General features: G+C 44.0%; 1 protein-coding gene across 1 annotated transcript in view; it reads right to left on the bottom strand.

Annotated features, from left to right (window-relative positions):
• The window catches only part of nhsb (Nance-Horan syndrome b (congenital cataracts and dental anomalies)), a gene marked incomplete at both ends in the record, with an annotated part of 48,389 nt that overhangs the window by 7,525 nt on the left and 21,045 nt on the right, over positions 1–19,819 (bottom strand). Inside the window, 2 exons of the mRNA XM_079216460.1 lie at positions 237–376; positions 497–649. Of these exons, the coding sequence (XP_079072586.1) occupies positions 237–376; positions 497–649 (293 nt within the window). The remainder of the gene's footprint in view (positions 1–236; positions 377–496; positions 650–19,819) is intronic.

Genomic DNA, 19,819 nt, shown 5'->3' with positions numbered 1-19,819 from the left:
TCTTTTCCCATTCCTCACTGTCCAGTTGTTCAGTGGGTAACTTTGTTTGCATGCATGTTTGAGGCTTTTTGTACTGAGACTCGTCATGTCATGTACATATGATCCGGAATTTATTGGCTCATTGGCTTATTGTTTGATAAGAAAGCACATAATATGGAGTTGCCATTTAAAGCAAACCATTTCTGGATAGCCGTCCCCCCCAGCTTGGTTGATCGTGAGTCATGCGCCATCCTTACCGCTCGTGCCAGGCGACTCCTTTGTTGCCGGCGGATGCTGTGTGGCGAGGGGAAGGTTGGCATAGGGGGAGCCACTGAGATGGAGATGGTCACCCTGTTTTTTCTCTCGCGACTCGTGGAGCGGTGGTGCTGTTGTTCGTCTGTGAACCCCAAACACACAGACACACACACACACACACACACGCAAATGAAAACGTGCAATCCGTTTGATTGGACACAACAAAATGCAGCAGCACGGACCGAATCCGCCTCTCTCTCACCTCGGTGCAGGGCTCTGAGACTGAGATGAGCGCTTCTGTGCAGCTCCTCCAGACATGGTGGTCGGGTGCAAGGATGGAACACGTTGTGTTGCTGGTGCCATGGAGCCTGATAGTGAAGCGACAGCTTGCTCTCTATGTCCAGGTTTGACACCGCTAAGAGGAGAGAGGAGAGAGACAGAGAGAAAGAGGATGTTCAAAGGAATCTCTATGATGACTGGGATCAATATAAAAATATAAAAATCACAACTGGTCTGCACGTAAACAAAGTTGGTTCTGTGTTTCGTTTTTGTGTGCAGTGTTTTGACCTTTTGGGTGATTTCAGCCAATCAAAGGAACATAAGAAAATATCTTTTAAACATCCAGACCCATTGCCATATGACCACCCAGAAGGCCGAGGGGCAAATAATGATCTGAAGTCCCGAGCTGAACCTGTTAGTGATTTCCACTCTGTGAGATAAGTAACACACACATAGGTATGAACTGATATAGCCCATTCTTGTAGCTTTATATTATTGTTTAGTTTACATCATAAATTATGTAAAAGGGGGGGATTGATAATATACATTGTTAAATTCTGTAGATATTCTTCATTTCATTATTCTTCATGTCTATTAGAGTTCAGGTTGTGCAAGGTCAGTTTAACAGATACTGTGAGAAACGTTCCTCAAGGTTCCACGCTTTGCACTACAACACTCACACGTTTATCAGTATATTGACATTAGAGGAGCAGACTGGTCGTTGCACGTTCCAGCCTTGTGAGAAAAGACGAGGACACGATTCCCCTCCTCTTAGAAATGTTAGAGCCAATTAAATGTTAGATGTTCATGATGGAAAACCGTGTATTAAAAAGCCGAACTTCCGGCTGTTCGGGGTGTTTTTTTGGACAGTCAACCTGCGTGTTGACTGGACGACTCCCTGCTCTCGCGATTGCAGCGCTTATAACTTTGCATGTGATCAAGGAAAATAAATTCTGAGAACGAGAGAAGTTGTTTGGCTAAGTTCTTCCGGAGGCTAAACCAGGCATTTATCATTAAATTTAAATTAACCATTGACACATATTTAATATGAGGATTCTGGGGCTCCTGGGTGTTTTGTAGTTTCCCACATTGCCCATGTTGGTAATCCAGCCTGGTTTAGGTCTCAATCTTAACCCAATTCTTAAAATATTACTCTAGTTGTTCTGGAAAGAAAATACTAGTTGTTTTAAGACAAGGTTCTTAAAAAAGGACATTTTTATGTCTTTCATCATCATGTCTGTTCCACCAGCATCGGAAATAAAACGTCAATAAGCTGAGATCCAGGCCAGGCGTTTACAATGTCCCACCTACAGGCAGAGGCCTCCCACTAAAGACAGTCAACACAACATACTGAACAGAGGAAAAATAAGAACAATGATGTGATAAATTTATACGCGAAAAAGTCTTCAAAAGGTTAGATACAGGTTTGATACAATTGTACATTTAAATATGAGGCCCGCCAGCAGGTGGCAGCTAAACACGCCTCACCACTGCAGCTCTGCACATGTCTCACAGCCCTCTGTGTTTATTGCCACCACAATTTATGTTTATCAGAAAACACAGCAAACCCTGCTATCATGAATGATGTAGACCCGAGAATCTCTGACTTTCATTTGCAAAGACTAAAACGGTTGATTTACAGACGAGGAGAGCGAGAGAGAAGGACTGTGATTATCCATCTCTCTTATCTGCTCTCAGAGCCCCTTTAGCTTTCATAATGGAATCTATTTCCCCTTTTAACTCTGAATTCAAAATGCGATCGTGCCCTTGAAAGCCACACTGTGCATCAGTAGCCAGGCAACCTTTCATTGCTCATCAAGGCTCGTATTTTCCTGCAATTAAATCGGCGAGTTCACATCAGCAGCATCTGGCCGATTTAAACTACAAGGTTAGAGAAGCACAGGAGACCAGCTTATTCACACTAGATAAACAATTACACAGTGCTCTGCCCCAAAGACGGTCACACACAGACACAGTTATCGTCTTGTTATGCACATCACACTTTGCGCCTTCAACGATCATGAAGACAGTGTTTATATAATATAACAAAAAAGACGCCAAAGACTCTGCAGCTCCACAAACACACTTTTCAAATGAAATTGTTTGCATCGCAGTAGAGGCAAATTGAAATACATTTGAGATGAGGCTTTTGTCACGTGGGGCATTTATTTTTTCTTCATTTCCTTACTGTGAAGGTGACATTATGTTATGCTTAATGTGATTCTGGGAGAGCCTTGTGTTTGTTGCATAGAGCTATTGCTCATTAAACTAACAGAGCTGCAAAATCTGCAAAAAAACGTGCCTCGATCTCTCTTACTGGTTGTGAGTGGATAGAGTTAAACCAAAGAGGGCCAGAGAAGTAGAATATGGGAACCAAAGGTGTTTCTTTTTTGCAGGAGGTGCTGACCTAGTTGCTGTGACACAGTTGAATTGGTGGATTTGTTACTGTGGCTTTTCTGCCTGCCAGCCCACTTGTTCCCCTCATCTTTCTTCTCACCGTCCCTTCCTCCTCTTCTTCTCATACTCTTTTTGCCCTCCTTTTGCTCTCTTTGCTCTGAAGGCGTCTCCTCATCATTATGCTCAAGTTGTAGCGCTAAAACTGCATTACTCAGCTACACGTTCCCTCCTGCTTTATTGTACTGTATGTCATCAAAAAAAGAAAAAGAAAGAAGTTCACAAAGAAGATTTTTTTACTTAAAAATCTATTCGACACATGTTTAAGAAAACATCTGCTTTGAATCATAATACGTGTCTAATACGTGTCTAATATATGATTATGATGTTTAAGTTGCATACTGCAACACAGTTGGCTCCGAGATAGTTGTGATTGTTACAGAATCACGCCTGCATGTACAGAAGCTGCCATACATTCAGATTTAAGGAGAGCACAGTGCAAACGTACCCCCTTCAGCTCTTTATGTGAAAACAGCCTTTTAGTGGCAAACTCTGCACTCACATCCTCCTGCACGGCGAAGCTCAAACATCCAAGTGTAGTGGCATTGAGCAGAGAAGAATACATCGCTAACAAAACATCAGCAAAGTGCCGTGACATCAGGCTTTACAGTCTAGTGCCGCAGCAGCAACTTCACTCAACAAACGTGTGAATAAAATCAGAGTTTCCCTCTTGTCCACTCGGTCCAGTACCTCGACAACCTTCCCTCAGGCGGCCACCGGCTCCTGGTGGAAGAGAATCCACCAGGAATACAAACCATAAAGGATCAGTGGCATGGGACCAGATCTAAATCTTTGTATTTGGCGTATATGTTAGAGCTTCACCTCTCTTCCCTACCTGCATTGTCCCGCCTCGCTCTTGCTGTCCTGCACCTCTTCCTCCTCATCTGCAATCGATTGTAACGGAGCTTATGCTGGGAGTTACCCATCGCTATCGCCCAGGACCAGACATGGCTGAGCACACCAACACACTCCTCTAACGCACTGCCTGTCTGCCTCGCTCTCTTTCTGTCTTTTACCCATCATCCCTCTCACTGGATCCCTCCATCTCTGCTTCCCCTCATCCTGAAATCTGCAGGTGCAGTGTCAGCAGCTTGCAGTGTCATCATCAGGACTTGCATGCCAACAGCACCAGGAGACGGAGGAGGAGAGGAGGTACAGTAAAAAAAAGAAAAGGCAAGTAATAAAGGAATGCAGTGCAAATCAGAATAATGCCGTTTGAACAGTAGAAATGCAGATTTAGGGTCCTGGTAAATGTTTGACTAAGGATCTAATAGGAAAAAAGCTCTATTATCAACATGAGTTTTTAGCTTCACATGGCGACACTGGGAATGATACACGTCTGTCTCTGTCTTTAGCGAATCAAAAAAGTGTCTCAGAGCAACAAAAGTGCTGAACAGTAGGAATGAGAGGAGAGATGGTGAGAAACACAGGGATGGATGAGGAAATGGAAGAATGAATCTATGATCAATTGCAGTTCCCTGTGTCAACGTTTAAAGGCAGATACTGTGGTGAGGCGTCTAAAGGCGCCAGTGTGCTGCAGACACATTGGAGGGCAGCATGGGACAACTTCCATGCTCACTCCGTCATCGTCCTGTTTGATCTTCTTTCTCCAACACGTGCAACACACAGTGTCTTCCGACTGTGACTGTCACTGTTTGCCCCCTTTATATTTGAACTATCTTCATGTCTTTCTCCTCTCTATAGACCCTTTTGCTACCTGACTTTATCTGACTTCATTTGGCGCAAACTAATCCCTCAAATGAACTCTTGAGATTGGCTCCAAAAGAAAGTTTCCGGCCTTAGTCTCCCGTTCATGACACCTGTATGTGGGGTGAATTGTCAAATAAAGTATCAAACCGAGCCAGGCGGCCAAACCGAGCCAGGCGGCAATCACTAGCCCAAGCGCTGCAACAGAAGCTGATTCTCAGCCTGAATATCATGCACTGGTGGTGCATGTGTGGTTTGGGCACCTGGTAATGTTGCCCCTCCCTCAGCGTTGCAGGAGTTCAATACATAACCAACTATCAGGAGGGGTGAAAGTGCTTGGGAATGCCCCTGAAAAGGGCTTCTTTGGAAAAGCATGTGTAGGCTGTGGCTCTTGACTTATTAATAGAGGGACCGATTGACAGATGGATTCAACAATAGCCGGATGGAAACTCCCTGCCTGCAGTGATTGGACAACATAGAGACAATCTTATTTGTTGCACTGCGAGAGCCTGATGGGCCAAATGCATGTGGTGTGTCCGAGGAGATCCATCTCCACTGACAACTGTTAATATCAACATAAAGGTTTCAAGTGTGCGATGTACAGTCGGTGAGTTATTGGCTATAATGTAAAAGTGTTTTTTATGGCACCACTTTGGCCTCATCTGGCTAATGGGTCTAATTTGTATTACCTGAGTAGTGAATGAGTTATTATCTGGGAGCCGTGGCCGATGTGGGATTTGATGCTGTCTGAGAGCCACGAACTTTTAGGGAAGGAGAGGAGACAGAGGAAGGAGACAGGGAACTTTAGTCAAATGAAGCACTGGTGTGAGGTTCCGTTGCTCAGCTCTGGCTCTTTAATTACGCACAGAGGACACGCTGTAGCGTAAAGCAACACATTATAACAAAACACCACCACCAGGCACCATGACATTTGCAATGAGAACACAGACTCTCCACATGTCACTGCTTTAATATTGCTCTTTCTCTTTCTGGCACAGCTATATGATTTTGTGTCTCTCTCTCTCTCTCTCTCTCTCTCTCTCTCTCTCTCTCTCTCTCTCTCCCTCTCTCTCCGGTCCAGATGTGAGTGAATGTAAGTCATTAGTGGAGAATGTATTAGGGTGTATCTGGGTCAGGCAGCACACTCCCTATGGCAGTAGCTGCAGAATCTTGTCATAGTAGACAGCTGTTATATAAGAAACACTAGCTGGCCAGTTCTGCAGAGGGAAAACTGTGCGCTGTTGGTCGGCCTGCATCGGCTCGGCACCTCCTCATCTCATCAACTGTATATTACATTGATGTCAGCATTTTGTTTCAGCCACAGTGGTCAAATTGTGTTAAACAGCCCTTTAATTTTGTAGGAATATGTTTAACATGAACTCCCCCTGGCTGAGCACACAAAGTGGAATACGACAAAACACATAATCAAAGCTTAAGATCTTTGATTTAACACGAGATGTCACACTGCCTGACATGTACAGTACAGTATGCTCTGTGTCACTCTTCATTGAAGCTATACTTAAGGTACAGATGCTTTTTCTAAGACCATCAACCCATAAACTGTCCAAAATCCAAATCCTGTGAGGGAAGCAGGGCAATATTCTCTGTACATTTTACAACAAATTAAAAAGTAGTAGTTTCTGCCTGTTCTTTTCTAAACGTATCCAATAATTGACTTATTATTTCATCTCCTGATGTTTACAGTGTGAAATGAAATATCAAATCTATGAGTGAGATGTAGAATCTCAAGACATTATTTATGGATGTAGCCTTCCATCAAATGAAAATATTCCAGCCTCATTTCATGCAAAACGTTCTATAATTTGGCCTGAAATAGAAGAGCACTTTGAAGACTTTGGGATTCAGTTGTACACTTTTCTTCACTTGACTTAACAGCGATTATTGGAATGAACATGTTTTAGCTCAACGTAAAAGAGACAGAATGATACTTTTTTCCCCCTGACAGATGCCAGTTAGCTGATATTAAAACAGTGTCACTAAAGTCACAGTCCTGTCTTAATTGGAAGTTATTTGGCAGTATAAAAAAAACAATGTAATGAACTAAACAGGCAATGGCAGCATTAAGGAACACAGTTGACAGTACCTTTGGATCGCTCAGGGACGCAGCCCAGACCGAGACAAGCCAAAGCCATGGTCAGCAGCTTTCCAGGCGCTCTCTCTTTCCTTTCCTTGTTTTGGTCTGTCTGTGTCGCTCCTCCCTTCGTCCTGCAGACTCCTTGTCATCTGTCTCTGAACAGTGCCACCTCATTTACCCCCGCAGACCTCTCTGAAACATTTCTGTGCAAGTCCAACATCCAGACTGGCAACATCTGCAGACACAGACCCTCCCCTCGCCCCCCACTTCCTCACCCACCCACCTGCTGTCCCCTGCTCTCTCCTCCCTTCAGCCGACCCAAAACACGTCACTGTGAAGTGAACCCTTCTTGGTCCATTTGTCACACATGGAGCGTTTCACTTTGGCCTCGCCGAGAGCCACATCGCACTCACAAGGAGCGACGCGCCCACGTTTAATCACAAACACTTCCCTGTCCCGTCTCTGTTGTCTCCATCAGTCACCACCCCCGTCCATCAGTGTCAGATGGTAGGATCCGGCCTGGGCATGGCCTGTCCCTGACCGTAATCTCTTCATGATGGGTTCGGCCACAAAGTATTAATCCACCACATGCTGGGAATATGTATCACGTGTTCAATCTTCCTATTGCTGCCACCAAAGAGTGATGATCTAAGAGAACACTTGACTTATGTATTGTTTATTTCTCCAATGAAATAATCAATGGGCGGTAAAACAATGAAATTGGACCAAAATCTGTAAGCACATTTTTCTCAATATCGGTCAATGTCTTTGTCAACACACACACACACACACACACACACACACACACACACACACACACACACACACACACACACACACATACACACACACACACACAAAGCAGAGTAGAGAGAGTGTACGAGCACCCTGCCCGGTAATCTGCTGTAATCTGGAGCTCTGGCAGTTGGAGTAGAGCTGGCAGAGCAGGCAGTCTGCTCAAAGAGCTTTCAGCCTCCCGCCGGGAACGACAAAGACACAGCGAAAATATCTGTGCACACACACACACACGCACACACACACACCCATGCGAACCCACCACGTGGTCTGCACACGCTTCACCGCAGTGGTCAGCGTCAGCACAAACGGTGGAGAAGTGCGGTCGTGAATATTAAACGTACGGCCGTTCCTTGTGGCTCTGCCTCGGCTATTTGCAGCGGTTTCCCTCAACAGGACTGCCGGGAGGCCTCTAATCGCTTGTCGTCCCTCGGGTTGTTTGTCAGTCGCGGTATTGAGTGATGTATGAAACATCAGGGCCGGATCACAGACCTTTCAGCCGCATATTAGCTGCACCATAGCCTCTTGGATAGTGGCTCCTGCCTGGGGAGCTTTAAGCCAAATCACTTAATCAGTATCTTCTTAAGTCACTTAAAACACACTTCTACAGACTTGTTTATATGTTGTTTTTTTTCCAGATTGGTATAGGATACAATTCCCATCCCTTTGTTTCTCTCTACATTTTTTGTCTGTGTCCTCCTTTCACACATGATGAATAAATCATGCTATCCCCATTCCCTTTCCCCATTCCTCTTCCTCCAGCTGCACACCTGCACCATTGTTCAGCCTCCTCATCCTCTTTGCTCTGCCCCTCTGACCTGCACAACATTCGACTGCGTGCACATTTCTATAAGGGTTTGAGGCCTTTCTGTAACTGGCAGGGGTGAGTCACAGTGTCTGACAATACGTCCAATAGTCTTTTATTTATAGCACCCACCACGTCACAGTTTCCCCGACGAGACAGAGGAAGTATCAACAACGCAACGGCAGGTTAAACGTTCAAGGGATTATTTTCTGGCTCTGCACACTCTGCTCACCCAATATTAGCAGCCTCCGCTGATAGTGTTGCTGTGCTGCCCCTTTGTGGCACAGCATGGACACTACACCGATGCTGTGTTGCACGTGGATAGAGTACTCGGTGGATGTGTGAGTGCTGCCATATGTTTAGCACATACCTTCTATATATTATTCTATAATCCAACTGAAAAACAAACCAACCAAAGTGTGCATACTGTAGGAAACTACTTAATAGAGAAAATAGGTGGGTGGGGGCAGCATTTTCTTAAGGAATAAATGGAGATACTGCACTGCCATTGCAGTAGATCACTTCCATTCTCATTTTCCATTAAAGGAATAGTTTGACCTTTTTGACAATATGCTTTTTTGCAGCATTTTCAAAGGTTAGATGAGGCAATGGATATTCCTCTCATAATGTCTTTTATGTCGTATACCAAGACATTTTTAAAGCTCGAAACGTTGTGTTCCATTTGTTTAACTTTGGAGTGAAACAGGCCAACCCCCTACTTGACTATATCATGAACAATCAGGATGAATAGAGTCAAGTGGTGCAGACAGCTCTAAGAGTGACGCACAGAGACAATCCCATTGCTGTTAGTGCTATTTATATTACTTTGCCATTGTTGAACTAATCACCTCCTGGCTCCTGCTCCATTCTCAAAAAAACACTTCCTTATTTTGGGAGAAAGGCTTAAAATTGGAGTTAACTGTGTTTACGCAAAACACGGAATATGAATATGTTGAGTAATTGCGTTTAATATCAGCTTCGTATCGCGCTTGCAGAAAGTCAAAATGCCACGTGGTTAACGTTGTGAAATTATTGGTGAGGTTGACGCAGCGTCAATGATTGGTACAATCAGGGATTGTGTAAAAATAATAACATAACAGCGACACGTAACAACTGTAACTAGCGTCAATAAATAACCGTTATAATGGACCTTTCTTTTGTAAGGTCACGGAACAGCTATTACACCGTTACATAACAAGCCTTCAGTCAACGTCGACTTTTGATATCATACAGGAGGGAACCGCTGCCTCCTGGGTGAAAGTCCTGTGTTTGTTTGACTCCACCACAATTCCCACCTGTAATCACTTTATAATGATAAAGTGCAACTTTCAATAGCCGTTGCTCAATGCACTATATCATGTTGCTCTGACTCCAACATTCAACGCATTTGTTTTACCTGGCGACTGCACTGTCTGTCCACAGGAAACGTCCGGCAAAAAACCCCACAACTGGTTATTTCTACACTTTGCCTTTTTTGTACAAAAGTGTGAACACAAAATTATACAACAAGTGACATTATCATTGTGTCGTAAACAAGATATCACATTGAACTAGTGAGCTTTAACGGTCTTGGTAGCCAGATTTTCAACTTAAACTGGACAGAGCCATCTGGCTGCAGCTTCATATTTACCGGACAGATCTGAGCTTGGTAGACATCTTCTCTCTGTTAGATAGTGGATACGCCCAAAATGTCAAATTAATCCTTACACACAGATGAGAGAGTGCTGTCGAAAGACAATGTATTTGCCAATAAGTGGAAATAGCAATAATGAAATTACAAAGGAATGAAATAAATAGTATGATTGGTTTACTATATTTATCTATTGTTGCACTATATTGTATTTTTATAGTTTTATGCTATGTCTATGTTTATTGTTATGCACCTTTCACCGAGCCAAACTCCTTGTGTGTGCAACATACTTGGCCAATAAATGATTCTGATTCTGATGTATATGTGCCGTTAACTTTAGTCTTTATCATCATTAAATCATTGTTTGTTATTTTGTTGTCTCAGGTTTAACTGAATATACACATAAATAATTTGACAAAAGGCAAACATATTCTGTAGCTGTTTAAAACCTACATATTTATCACCCAATGTGATGCACAAACACATGAGAACAGTGGAGAAGAGCAGCAGCAGGAGATCAATGTTTTATCATCTCATGTTGTTGTAGGGCCTCCTCTCCTTGCTCAAACCTTTGTGAGGCTCCTGGATTCCCCCAATCCTCATCAATATTGCAGCGTTGTTCCTAAAGAGGCCGTAACGAGGGGAAGAAATATGGAGGGAATAAGAGAGCAGCGCTACAGGAAAAATGTTTGTATTCTGTTCTAATTGGTCCATTGTAATGCCTGTGTCCTTTGTCTCAACAGTGCATTAGTTTGGACACTAGCAGGCATGCATTTTCCCACACACGCACACACGCACACACACACACACACACACACACACACACACACACACACACACACAGACTTACTGTGTTCAAAATGGAACGCTAACATACAGAATTCTAAATACTCAGTCTGTATGAAAATGGCTTTTGGGGAATTTGTTGGAGTTCATTATTAATTATGAATCAAATAATTATAATAACACTGTTTAATTAGCCTATTTTGCCGCGTGACGCCGCGTGACGCCTCGTGACGGCGCGTGACGGCGCGTGACACCGCGTGACGCCGCGTGACGCCTCGTGACGCCTCGTGACGCCTCGTGATGCCTCGTGACGCCTCGTGACGTCACGTGACGCCTCGTGACGTCACGTGACGCCTCGTGACGCCTCGTGACGTCACGTGACGCCTCGTGACGCCTCGTGACGCCTCGTGACGTCACGTGACGCCTCGTGACGTCGCGTGACGCCGCGTGACGCCGCGTGACGCCTCGTGACGCCGCGTGACGCCTCGTGACGCCGCGTGACGCCTCGTGACGCCGCGTGACGCCTCGTGACGCCGCGTGACGCCTCGTGACGCCGCGTGACGCCTCGTGACGCCTCGTGACGCCGTGTGACGCCTCGTGACGCCGCGTGACGCCGCGTGACGCCTCGTGACGCCTCGTGACGCCTCGTGACGCCTCGTGACGTCACGTGACGCCTCGTGACGTCACGTGACGCCGCGTGACGTCACGTGATGCCTCGTGACGCCTCGTGACGCCTCGTGACGCCTCGTGACGCCTCGTGACGTGACGTGATGCCTCGTGACGCCTCGTGATGCCTCGTGACGCCTCGTGATGTCGCGTGACGCCGCGTGACGTCACGTGACGCCTCGTGACGCCTCGTGACGCCTCGTGACGTCACGTGACGCCTCGTGACGTCATGTGACGCCGCGTGACGTCACGTGATGCCTCGTGACGCCTCGTGACGCCTCGTGACGCCTCGTGACGCCTCGTGACGTGACGTGATGCCTCGTGACGCCTCGTGATGCCTCGTGACGCCTCGTGACGTCGCGTGACGCCGCGTGACGTCACGTGACGCCTCGTGACGCCTCGTGACGCCGCGTGACACCGCGTGACGCCGCGTGACGCCTCGTGACGCCGCGTGACGCCTCGTGACGCCTCGTGACGTTGGTGACGCCATGTGACGCCTCGTGACGCCGCGTGACGCCTCGTGACGCCTCGTGGCGCCATGTGACGCCTCGTGGCGCCATGTGACGCCTCGTGACGCCTCGTGACGCCTCGTGACGCCACGTCAAAGGGGCGAACCATTTTGCAGGTCGTGAAAGACTTTGTTTGGTCAGGAGCGAGCCTTCATCGCCTTAATCGCCTTCATCGCCTTCATCGCCTTAATCGCCTTCATCACCTACCTGACACAGTGAGCATTTTTACAGACACAAATATTAAGTTTTTTTGGTCTTGGTCCTTGCTTTCAATAAGAAACATTATAATGCCGTGTTATCCTTAAAGCCCACAAACCACATAGCTCTTAACATAAAGCAGTTTTTAACACATTGTTTTCATCACTACAGGAGGCGTCTTGTTTTCATCTCCTCACATAACATCTGATATCATCTCTATAGACCAGCGGCAGGAGGGCGGGAATAAACTCCACTTTCATGCCAACGGTGATAATGGCAGCGTGTGTGTGTGTGTTTTGTGATTTCATATTGTTCTCTGTGTGTGTGTGTGCTTGTCAAACAGACTTCAGCCAGCATTATTGTGTGCCACATGTGTGTGTGTGTGTGTGTGTGTGTGTGAATGCTTCAGCTATGTTGGTGGAATGGCACGAGACAAGCCCTCGCCCATGTTATTTTTAACTGTGTGTCTCCATGGTAACCGGCACATATGCAGGGATGGGGAGATCTCCTGCTGTGCGTGTGTTGAGGAAAACTCTTACTACTGGTCATAGTGTGAATGTGTGTGTGTGCGTGTGTGTGTGTGTGTGTGAGAGAGAGAGTATTCAGGTTCATACAAATCTGTGTGTGCGTGTTTTTTCTATTGATTACTTATCCAGTCTTTCAAATTAAAAGCACAAGTATTTACCTTAGTATATGTGTCGGTTTCTGAGCTTTGTGTGTGTATATCATTGTATATATATTGTGATATATATATATATATATATATATATATATATATATATAGAGAGAGAGAGAGAGAGAGAGAGAGAGAGAGAGAGAGAGAGAGACAGGGAAGGGAGGGGAAAAGGCTTCTGAGGCAACAGAGGAAACACCAACACACTGTACCTGACGACAGGAGGCGGTCTGCTGCTGCTGCCTCAGCCTGAAATAACCCAAGCTGGGCTGTGAGTTCACAAAACACACCACCAACCAAATGTCACTTGCCTTGTCTCCTAGAAGCAAAGTGCTGTGGGACTTAGCAATCATTTCATAAACTATACTTCCCTTACAGCTGTGGTGACACAATAATGTAATTTGTAGCGAACGGTAGATAATTCTCACTTCAGGAATACGAACATAAACTGGTTGCATTTCTTTTGGTCTTTCACCAATACGACTCTTCATTATTTATAATTAATAGATCAATGAGTACACAGTGACAAAGACGTAGCTCTGTTGTCAGGTTGTGGGGGAGGTTTATGTTGGGTGAGGACATTCTTCTATAGCTTTAGAAACCATCACACAGTTATCAACTGAGTGAACAAAGTCGTTTCTATGGAAACAACTTAAAGATTAAAGCTGTGAAGAGCGAGAGCCCCGCCAGAGTGATTCCCATAATGCCTTGTGCCAGGGGATCTCAGGGAGAGAGATATAGAAAAGAGAGACCGACAGAGTGGGATACAGAGGCAGAAGAGGGAGAGAGAGTGTGAGAGTGTGTGTGTGTGTGTGTGTGTGTGTGTGTGTGTGTGTGTGTGTGTGTGTGTGTGTGTGTGTGTGCCAGCTCTAGAGGTGCCGTGCTACAAATCCCCAAGCTATTGTGACAGCTCACTTGACCAAAGACACCAAACTCAGCATCTAGGCACAAATATAGGACTATGTGAACACACACACACACACACACACACACACACACACACACACACACACACACATACACACACCTGTTTTTGTCACATCACAGTGACTAACACCGATTCCCTGTACACTTAAACACAACATGCCCACCCCCAGCTTTTAGTCTCACATCAACCAGAAGTCTAACCTTAACCTGAGTCAAGACTTCTAAAACGCTCACATGCTCACAACGGCGATGCTAACATGCCGGTGATCATGCCGATGTTTACCATGTTCACCGTCTTAGTTCATCGTGCTAGAATGCTTGTACTAGCCAATCAGCACCAGAGACAGTTCAGAAAGAAACCAGCCCACTGAGAGTCTGTTTCCTCTATCGGTGTCACGTGGGTTTCGTCACCGCCAGGCGACAAGCCGGATGGGAAAATGAAACTCGTAACACAGTTTATGACCAATTCTTTCAATCGAAGTAAATATTGGGCCCATTTTTCACAAGCTAAATATCTTTTGAACGTACTGACTTATTTTTAACACATGAATCCGGAGAAAGGGCGGGTGTGGTTCGAACACGCCATGACCACGCCCACTTAAGAGACAGGAAATGTATACCACTTTAAAACATTGGTGGAGCTGGTAATGCCTCGTCTTTGTTATAGAACGTCTATGTCAGCACTAAACCCAAAGCTGAGGCTCATTAGTTTTGCAAGTATTTAGCCATAAACCAAAGTATTTGAGGGATTCAAAACATGTATCTGATGACGGAGCACTAGATAACAAGTGAAGGTTTCACTAAAGTTATTACGGTTCATCCTGAGAGGGACAAGAATGTGCATACCACATTTTGATGGCATTCCGTACAACAATTGTTGAGACATTTCACCCAAAACCACAAATGTGAACTTCAGGGTTACACAAGTGATGACAGCAATCCATCCATCCATCCATGGAATAGTTGAGATATTTCAGTGAGGACCAACCCATCGACCTCCAGGCTGACATCCATCCTGAGAGCCCAGCCTCTTCTTGAATAAGTCTTCACCAGCTTTTTGTCCACAAACGGATAGGTGTCAAAACAAACTGTACGAGAGACCGTGTAAAACATTTTGTCCCCAACATGTGAGTAATAAAAGATCACACACAAACACACACACCTTCATAAGTATGACTAATTGGATCCTGCACCTCACTCTCACTCTCTTCGTCTCTTTTCTCTCTCCATCCAATCATCAATTTGTATCTTTTCTTCTTTTAGATTTAATGTATGGGCCTCCTCCCCATGTTCTCCTTCTTACTCTCTCTCTCTCTTTCTCTCTCTCGCTCTCTCTCCCCCCCCCCCCTCCCCCTGGGTGATGCTAGTGCTGTTGTCAGGCTGGAGCTGAAAGCAGCCAATCGCGTGGCTCTGTGCTGAGGAGCTCTGGGGTGATGTTAGGCAGTTTCATGCTCATACGATGAGCTTTGCCAAATGTAGGTCATGCTTCTCCTCTCTCCCTCTCTCTCTCTCTCTCTCTCTCTCTCACTCTCGCTCTCTCTTGCGCTCTCTCTCTTACTTTTACACACTCACACACACAAAAAACCTCTTCACCTCTTCATAGAAACACACACACACAGAAAACAGATAAGGAAGTGTGTGTTTTTTTGTCGCATAGGTATACACACACACACACACACACACACGCACGCACAATTCATTCCTCAACACACACTCGGCCTCACACAGGGCGTGGTGACACCCTGCTCGGCGGTACAGAAGATGCTGGGATTCTTCCTCTACAGACAATATTTTCACTGATGATACAACATTCATAACAGAGTAAAATCACAGTATGAAAGCAAAAAACTAGTCCTTTCTTCTCCTGAACTCTTGTTGAACTGCTTCTGTCTGTGCTGCAGTATAGCACAAGCTGGATTATGATGTGAACCGCAGCCATAGGACCCAGCAGATTATACAGACGGTACAGCAGAGACTTGAACCGAGCAATGTCCATATTTTATTAGGTACTGGTACATGAATGAGTGCAAATATCCCCAGCCCGACCCCACCAGATTCTTTTGACCAACCAAAGTGTGTGTTTCCATTTTTTTTTTCCATTTTCATGTTTGATCTATTCATACAACTGCTCCATTATTTTAGTGCAACAACAAAATTGTTATCATTCTACATTATGGTCTGCTGTAAAGTCCATTCTAAAAAATATAGGGAAATTCAACATAAACTTAATGTCATTATCAAATTTCCAGAAATATTATTAACCTTGATGTCTTCGATGGCCACATAATGGGGCTGTTTTTAGCCGTTAGGGCCTCACCGCTTAGCTTACAGTTAAGAGAAATCTTAATGCTTCTGCATACAATGATTTTTTATTCAGGAGTGTGCCTCAAAGTTTTGTAAACATCTGAAAAGTGTAGAACAACCTAAATAGTTTCACCAAACTACAACTTGGTGGCCTAGTGCTGAAGACACCCTCACATGTCATGCCATACTCCTGTGCTTCCGTCTGTCCTTCACATCCTCTTGATGTTTTTTTAATGTCAAACAGTTACTACAAATAAAATACCCTCTAAAACGAGCAGTTAGGATCACACATTGCATTGTGTCGTCGTACCGATTCACATGACTAAATAAAAACAATACCAAATACATCATTTTATGTTAATGAATCTATCAACAAGGTTCATAAAGTTCAACATTTGTCCCACTGTTAGCCTGTTAGGTAGTAACACAGTTAACTATGTTTTTAACTCTGGCTTGCCGTCTCCCAGCTTCGCTCTTTATGGCTCATGCTATCTAATAAAATTATATATTCACTCTTTTGCATAATTCTCTTCGAACCAGAAATTTGATTTGAGTCTTTGAGATATAACTTGTGTGAGAGTGGCTGGGCCACATCTGCCACACCCAATCAGAACTCTGGACGTCTGAAAACATCTGGTTCAAGTTCAATTTGACCACTTTGACTGTTTCTGAGTAAAATAGTGAATTGTTAGTTTTTAAATTGAGGGATGATTAGAGCAACTCTGAGCAGCTCTTGACCATTTGCCTGAGGAGAAAATAGAAGCATATTTTTTAAGACTAGAGCATATCATTATATTTATTTAATATCAAATTAATCTAAATTATCTAAATTAATCCAATTGGGTGTTTTTAATTGAAAGTATAAACCTTCACATACACACCACATCTTCATCCTTTCAAAGTTGGCCCCTCCTACCCGGCTTATCGGTCCGGTCACAGGTTTACTGAACACAATATTTATATCCTGACGAGTCGGATTTTCAAGTGTGTCATATGTGATATGACATATGATTCTAGCAGAAATAGGGCAGCTCTAACTGATCTGTCACACGATAAGATTGACAGAACTGATGAATTAAAGTGTAAGAAGCAATTTCCTATTGTAGCTGTCGATGAAGTTTGAACAACTTCATAAACAGTTTGCTAGTTTAATCCAGTGGTTTCCAAGGGTCACATGATGGGGTGAGATAGAGAGCATTAATATAGCAGCAAATCACTATTTGCTATGTAAAGATATAAGTAGTGTCTCCCCAAACAGAGAACAAAGTATCTCTCCTTCTGTGTGTTGTAATCACAGCTTCTCCTTACTTTGTTTAGATAGCCGGGCCGACTGTCCATACTTTGAGTGCATGTTTGTCCATGTGAGCGCCTTTAATGACAAAGAAAGAAGATAAAACCAAGCTCTGCAATATTAATCTGGTTAATTTGTTTTGACTTTCCTGTAATCTTTGCTTTTTTTTGTGAAATATTGGATAATTTAACCTCTTTGGGCCTCTAATAGTTATTTAATCAAACCCATCTAAGAAGTTTATCAGGGAAATGTATTTTGGTGGAACTGCTAACAACTCATAAACATGTCAAATGTGTCAAGGAGCCCAAACTGGACACTGACTTTGTGTAAGGGGTCACAAATCAAAAAGACTGAGAACCACCAATCCTTAACATATTTTATAGGTTGACCATATATATATATTTTAAATATGGCACAATCTTCAACTATAGCGATCAAAGAAATGAAGTGGAGTAGAAGTATAAAGTAGTAAAAAATACTCACATGTAAGCACCTCTAATTTGTATTTAAGTAAAGCATTTATTTACCTGATTACTTTCCGCCACTGGGGGCTGGTAAACAAAAACATCATTACAACATCAATGTAAACTGAGTCGCACCTCAAATTATTTGTCCATGCTGATGTCTCCAGAGTGTGTTTATTTTTTCGGACAATATTTGTGTGTATTGACATTTAACTCTCCTTCATGGCTTACGTGGGGAACCTTTCCTTTTAAATTGCTTTGATGTATAGGATATGAATTAGCATTACACCATGAGCTGCTGATAAATACGCATCCTCCCATGACACACACATACACACACACACACACACACACACACACACACACACACACACACACACACACACACACACACACACACACACACACACACACACACAAAGCTCCTCCTCAGAGAGAGAATCATTTCTACTTCCCTGGGTTGCCACTGCTAGGTTGACCTATTTTTGTCCAGACCTCTCTCTCTCTCTTTCTGTCTCCCTCTCTCGCTCACTCGCTCCAGCCCAATAATTCACCCTGCTTAATAATTCACTACAGCTTCATAAGCCTCTACTCAACTAAATGACAGGCTCAGGCAAACAACAACAGTTTTTACAGATGCATTTTGCAAAGCCACATAACTAGAATAATGCGCACATATAATATAGGGTGTACTGTATACCCAAGTGCAAGTTGGATATATACATACATGATATATATGTATGTATATAGTATACTAGAGGAAGGGTCAGAGGATTTAAGATACTTGTACATATAAGAAGTTGACAGGTCCTTTATAATCCCCACATGACATCCATCACTTTTTCGAGCGAGATACGAACACAGAAAGAAACAGAGACAATGGTGGTGGTGTTGTTGTAAAACTGCAGATTATTTGCCAGTCTATGCACAGACTCCCTCTGCCTGATGTGATTGGATGGCCGGATTGGGCAGGAACCAATAAGGGCACCAGGAGGAAGAGAGCAGGCACAGGCAGTACTCTCACTGATGCTGGGCACACCCTGTAGCCCTCTGTGAGTATGTGTGTGTGTGTGTGTGTGTGTGTGTGTGTGTGTGTGTGTGTGTGTGTGTGTGTGTGTGTGTGTGTGTGTGTGTGTGTGTGTGTGTGTGCCAGTGCCTATAAAATCTGTATCCTAAATTTGTGATTATTTATATATTTTGTGCACATTTGAAAGACAAGACATTTCCTTTCAACAGAAAATTCCAGCCTCCTGTATTTTACATCTACCCTGCCCCCTTTTTAAATCTCCTCCCAGGAGCTGATGCAGAACAAAGACAACAACCATAATATATTCTGTACCCATATTGTCATTGCATTATAAATAACACTCGTACCTCTGCAGTTTTTTTTGTGCATAAGCCCTTGTGTGCCCTGTGTGAATCTTTAAATGTGACGCCGTTATTTCTGAATTTCCTACTTGGTCTATTTTGGTTGCGAGCTGCAGCAGACTATGAGGGCTTTTGTGGGCAGAAGAGCGAGGTTGGCCAAATGATCTAGTCTAAAAGGAATAATTCAACATTTTGGGGCATATGCACTTTTTTTTCTTTCTTGCTGAGAGTTAGATAAGAAGATTGCTATCACTCTCATATCTGTCTGTTAAATGTGAAGCTGGAGCCGGCAGCCAGTTAGCTTAGCTTAGCATACAGACTGGAAACGGGAAAAGGGCAGCCTGAATTTAAATCGTAAATATTCAGTTCAAAGATTTGTAGTCACTGACTATGTATTTCGTTCACTTTTTCTTCTAAGTTAAGCAATTGCAGAGTCGTTCATATTAAGTTCAGTGTGTGCATCAGTAAGTGAACGCACCCCCGTTTACAGTCTTTAGCTAAGCTAAACTAATCATCTGCTGGTTGCACCTTCATATTTACCATAGAGACACAAGGGTGGTGTTGGTCTTCTCATCTAACTTTCTGCAAATAAAAGTGAATCACCGTATTTCCCAAAATGCCAAACTATTCCAAA

This window comes from Taurulus bubalis (genome assembly GCF_910589615.1).
Source record: "Taurulus bubalis genome assembly, chromosome: 4".
Classification (NCBI taxonomy): domain Eukaryota; kingdom Metazoa; phylum Chordata; class Actinopteri; order Perciformes; family Cottidae; genus Taurulus; species Taurulus bubalis.
This window is presented reverse-complemented; position numbering and strand designations above follow the sequence as displayed.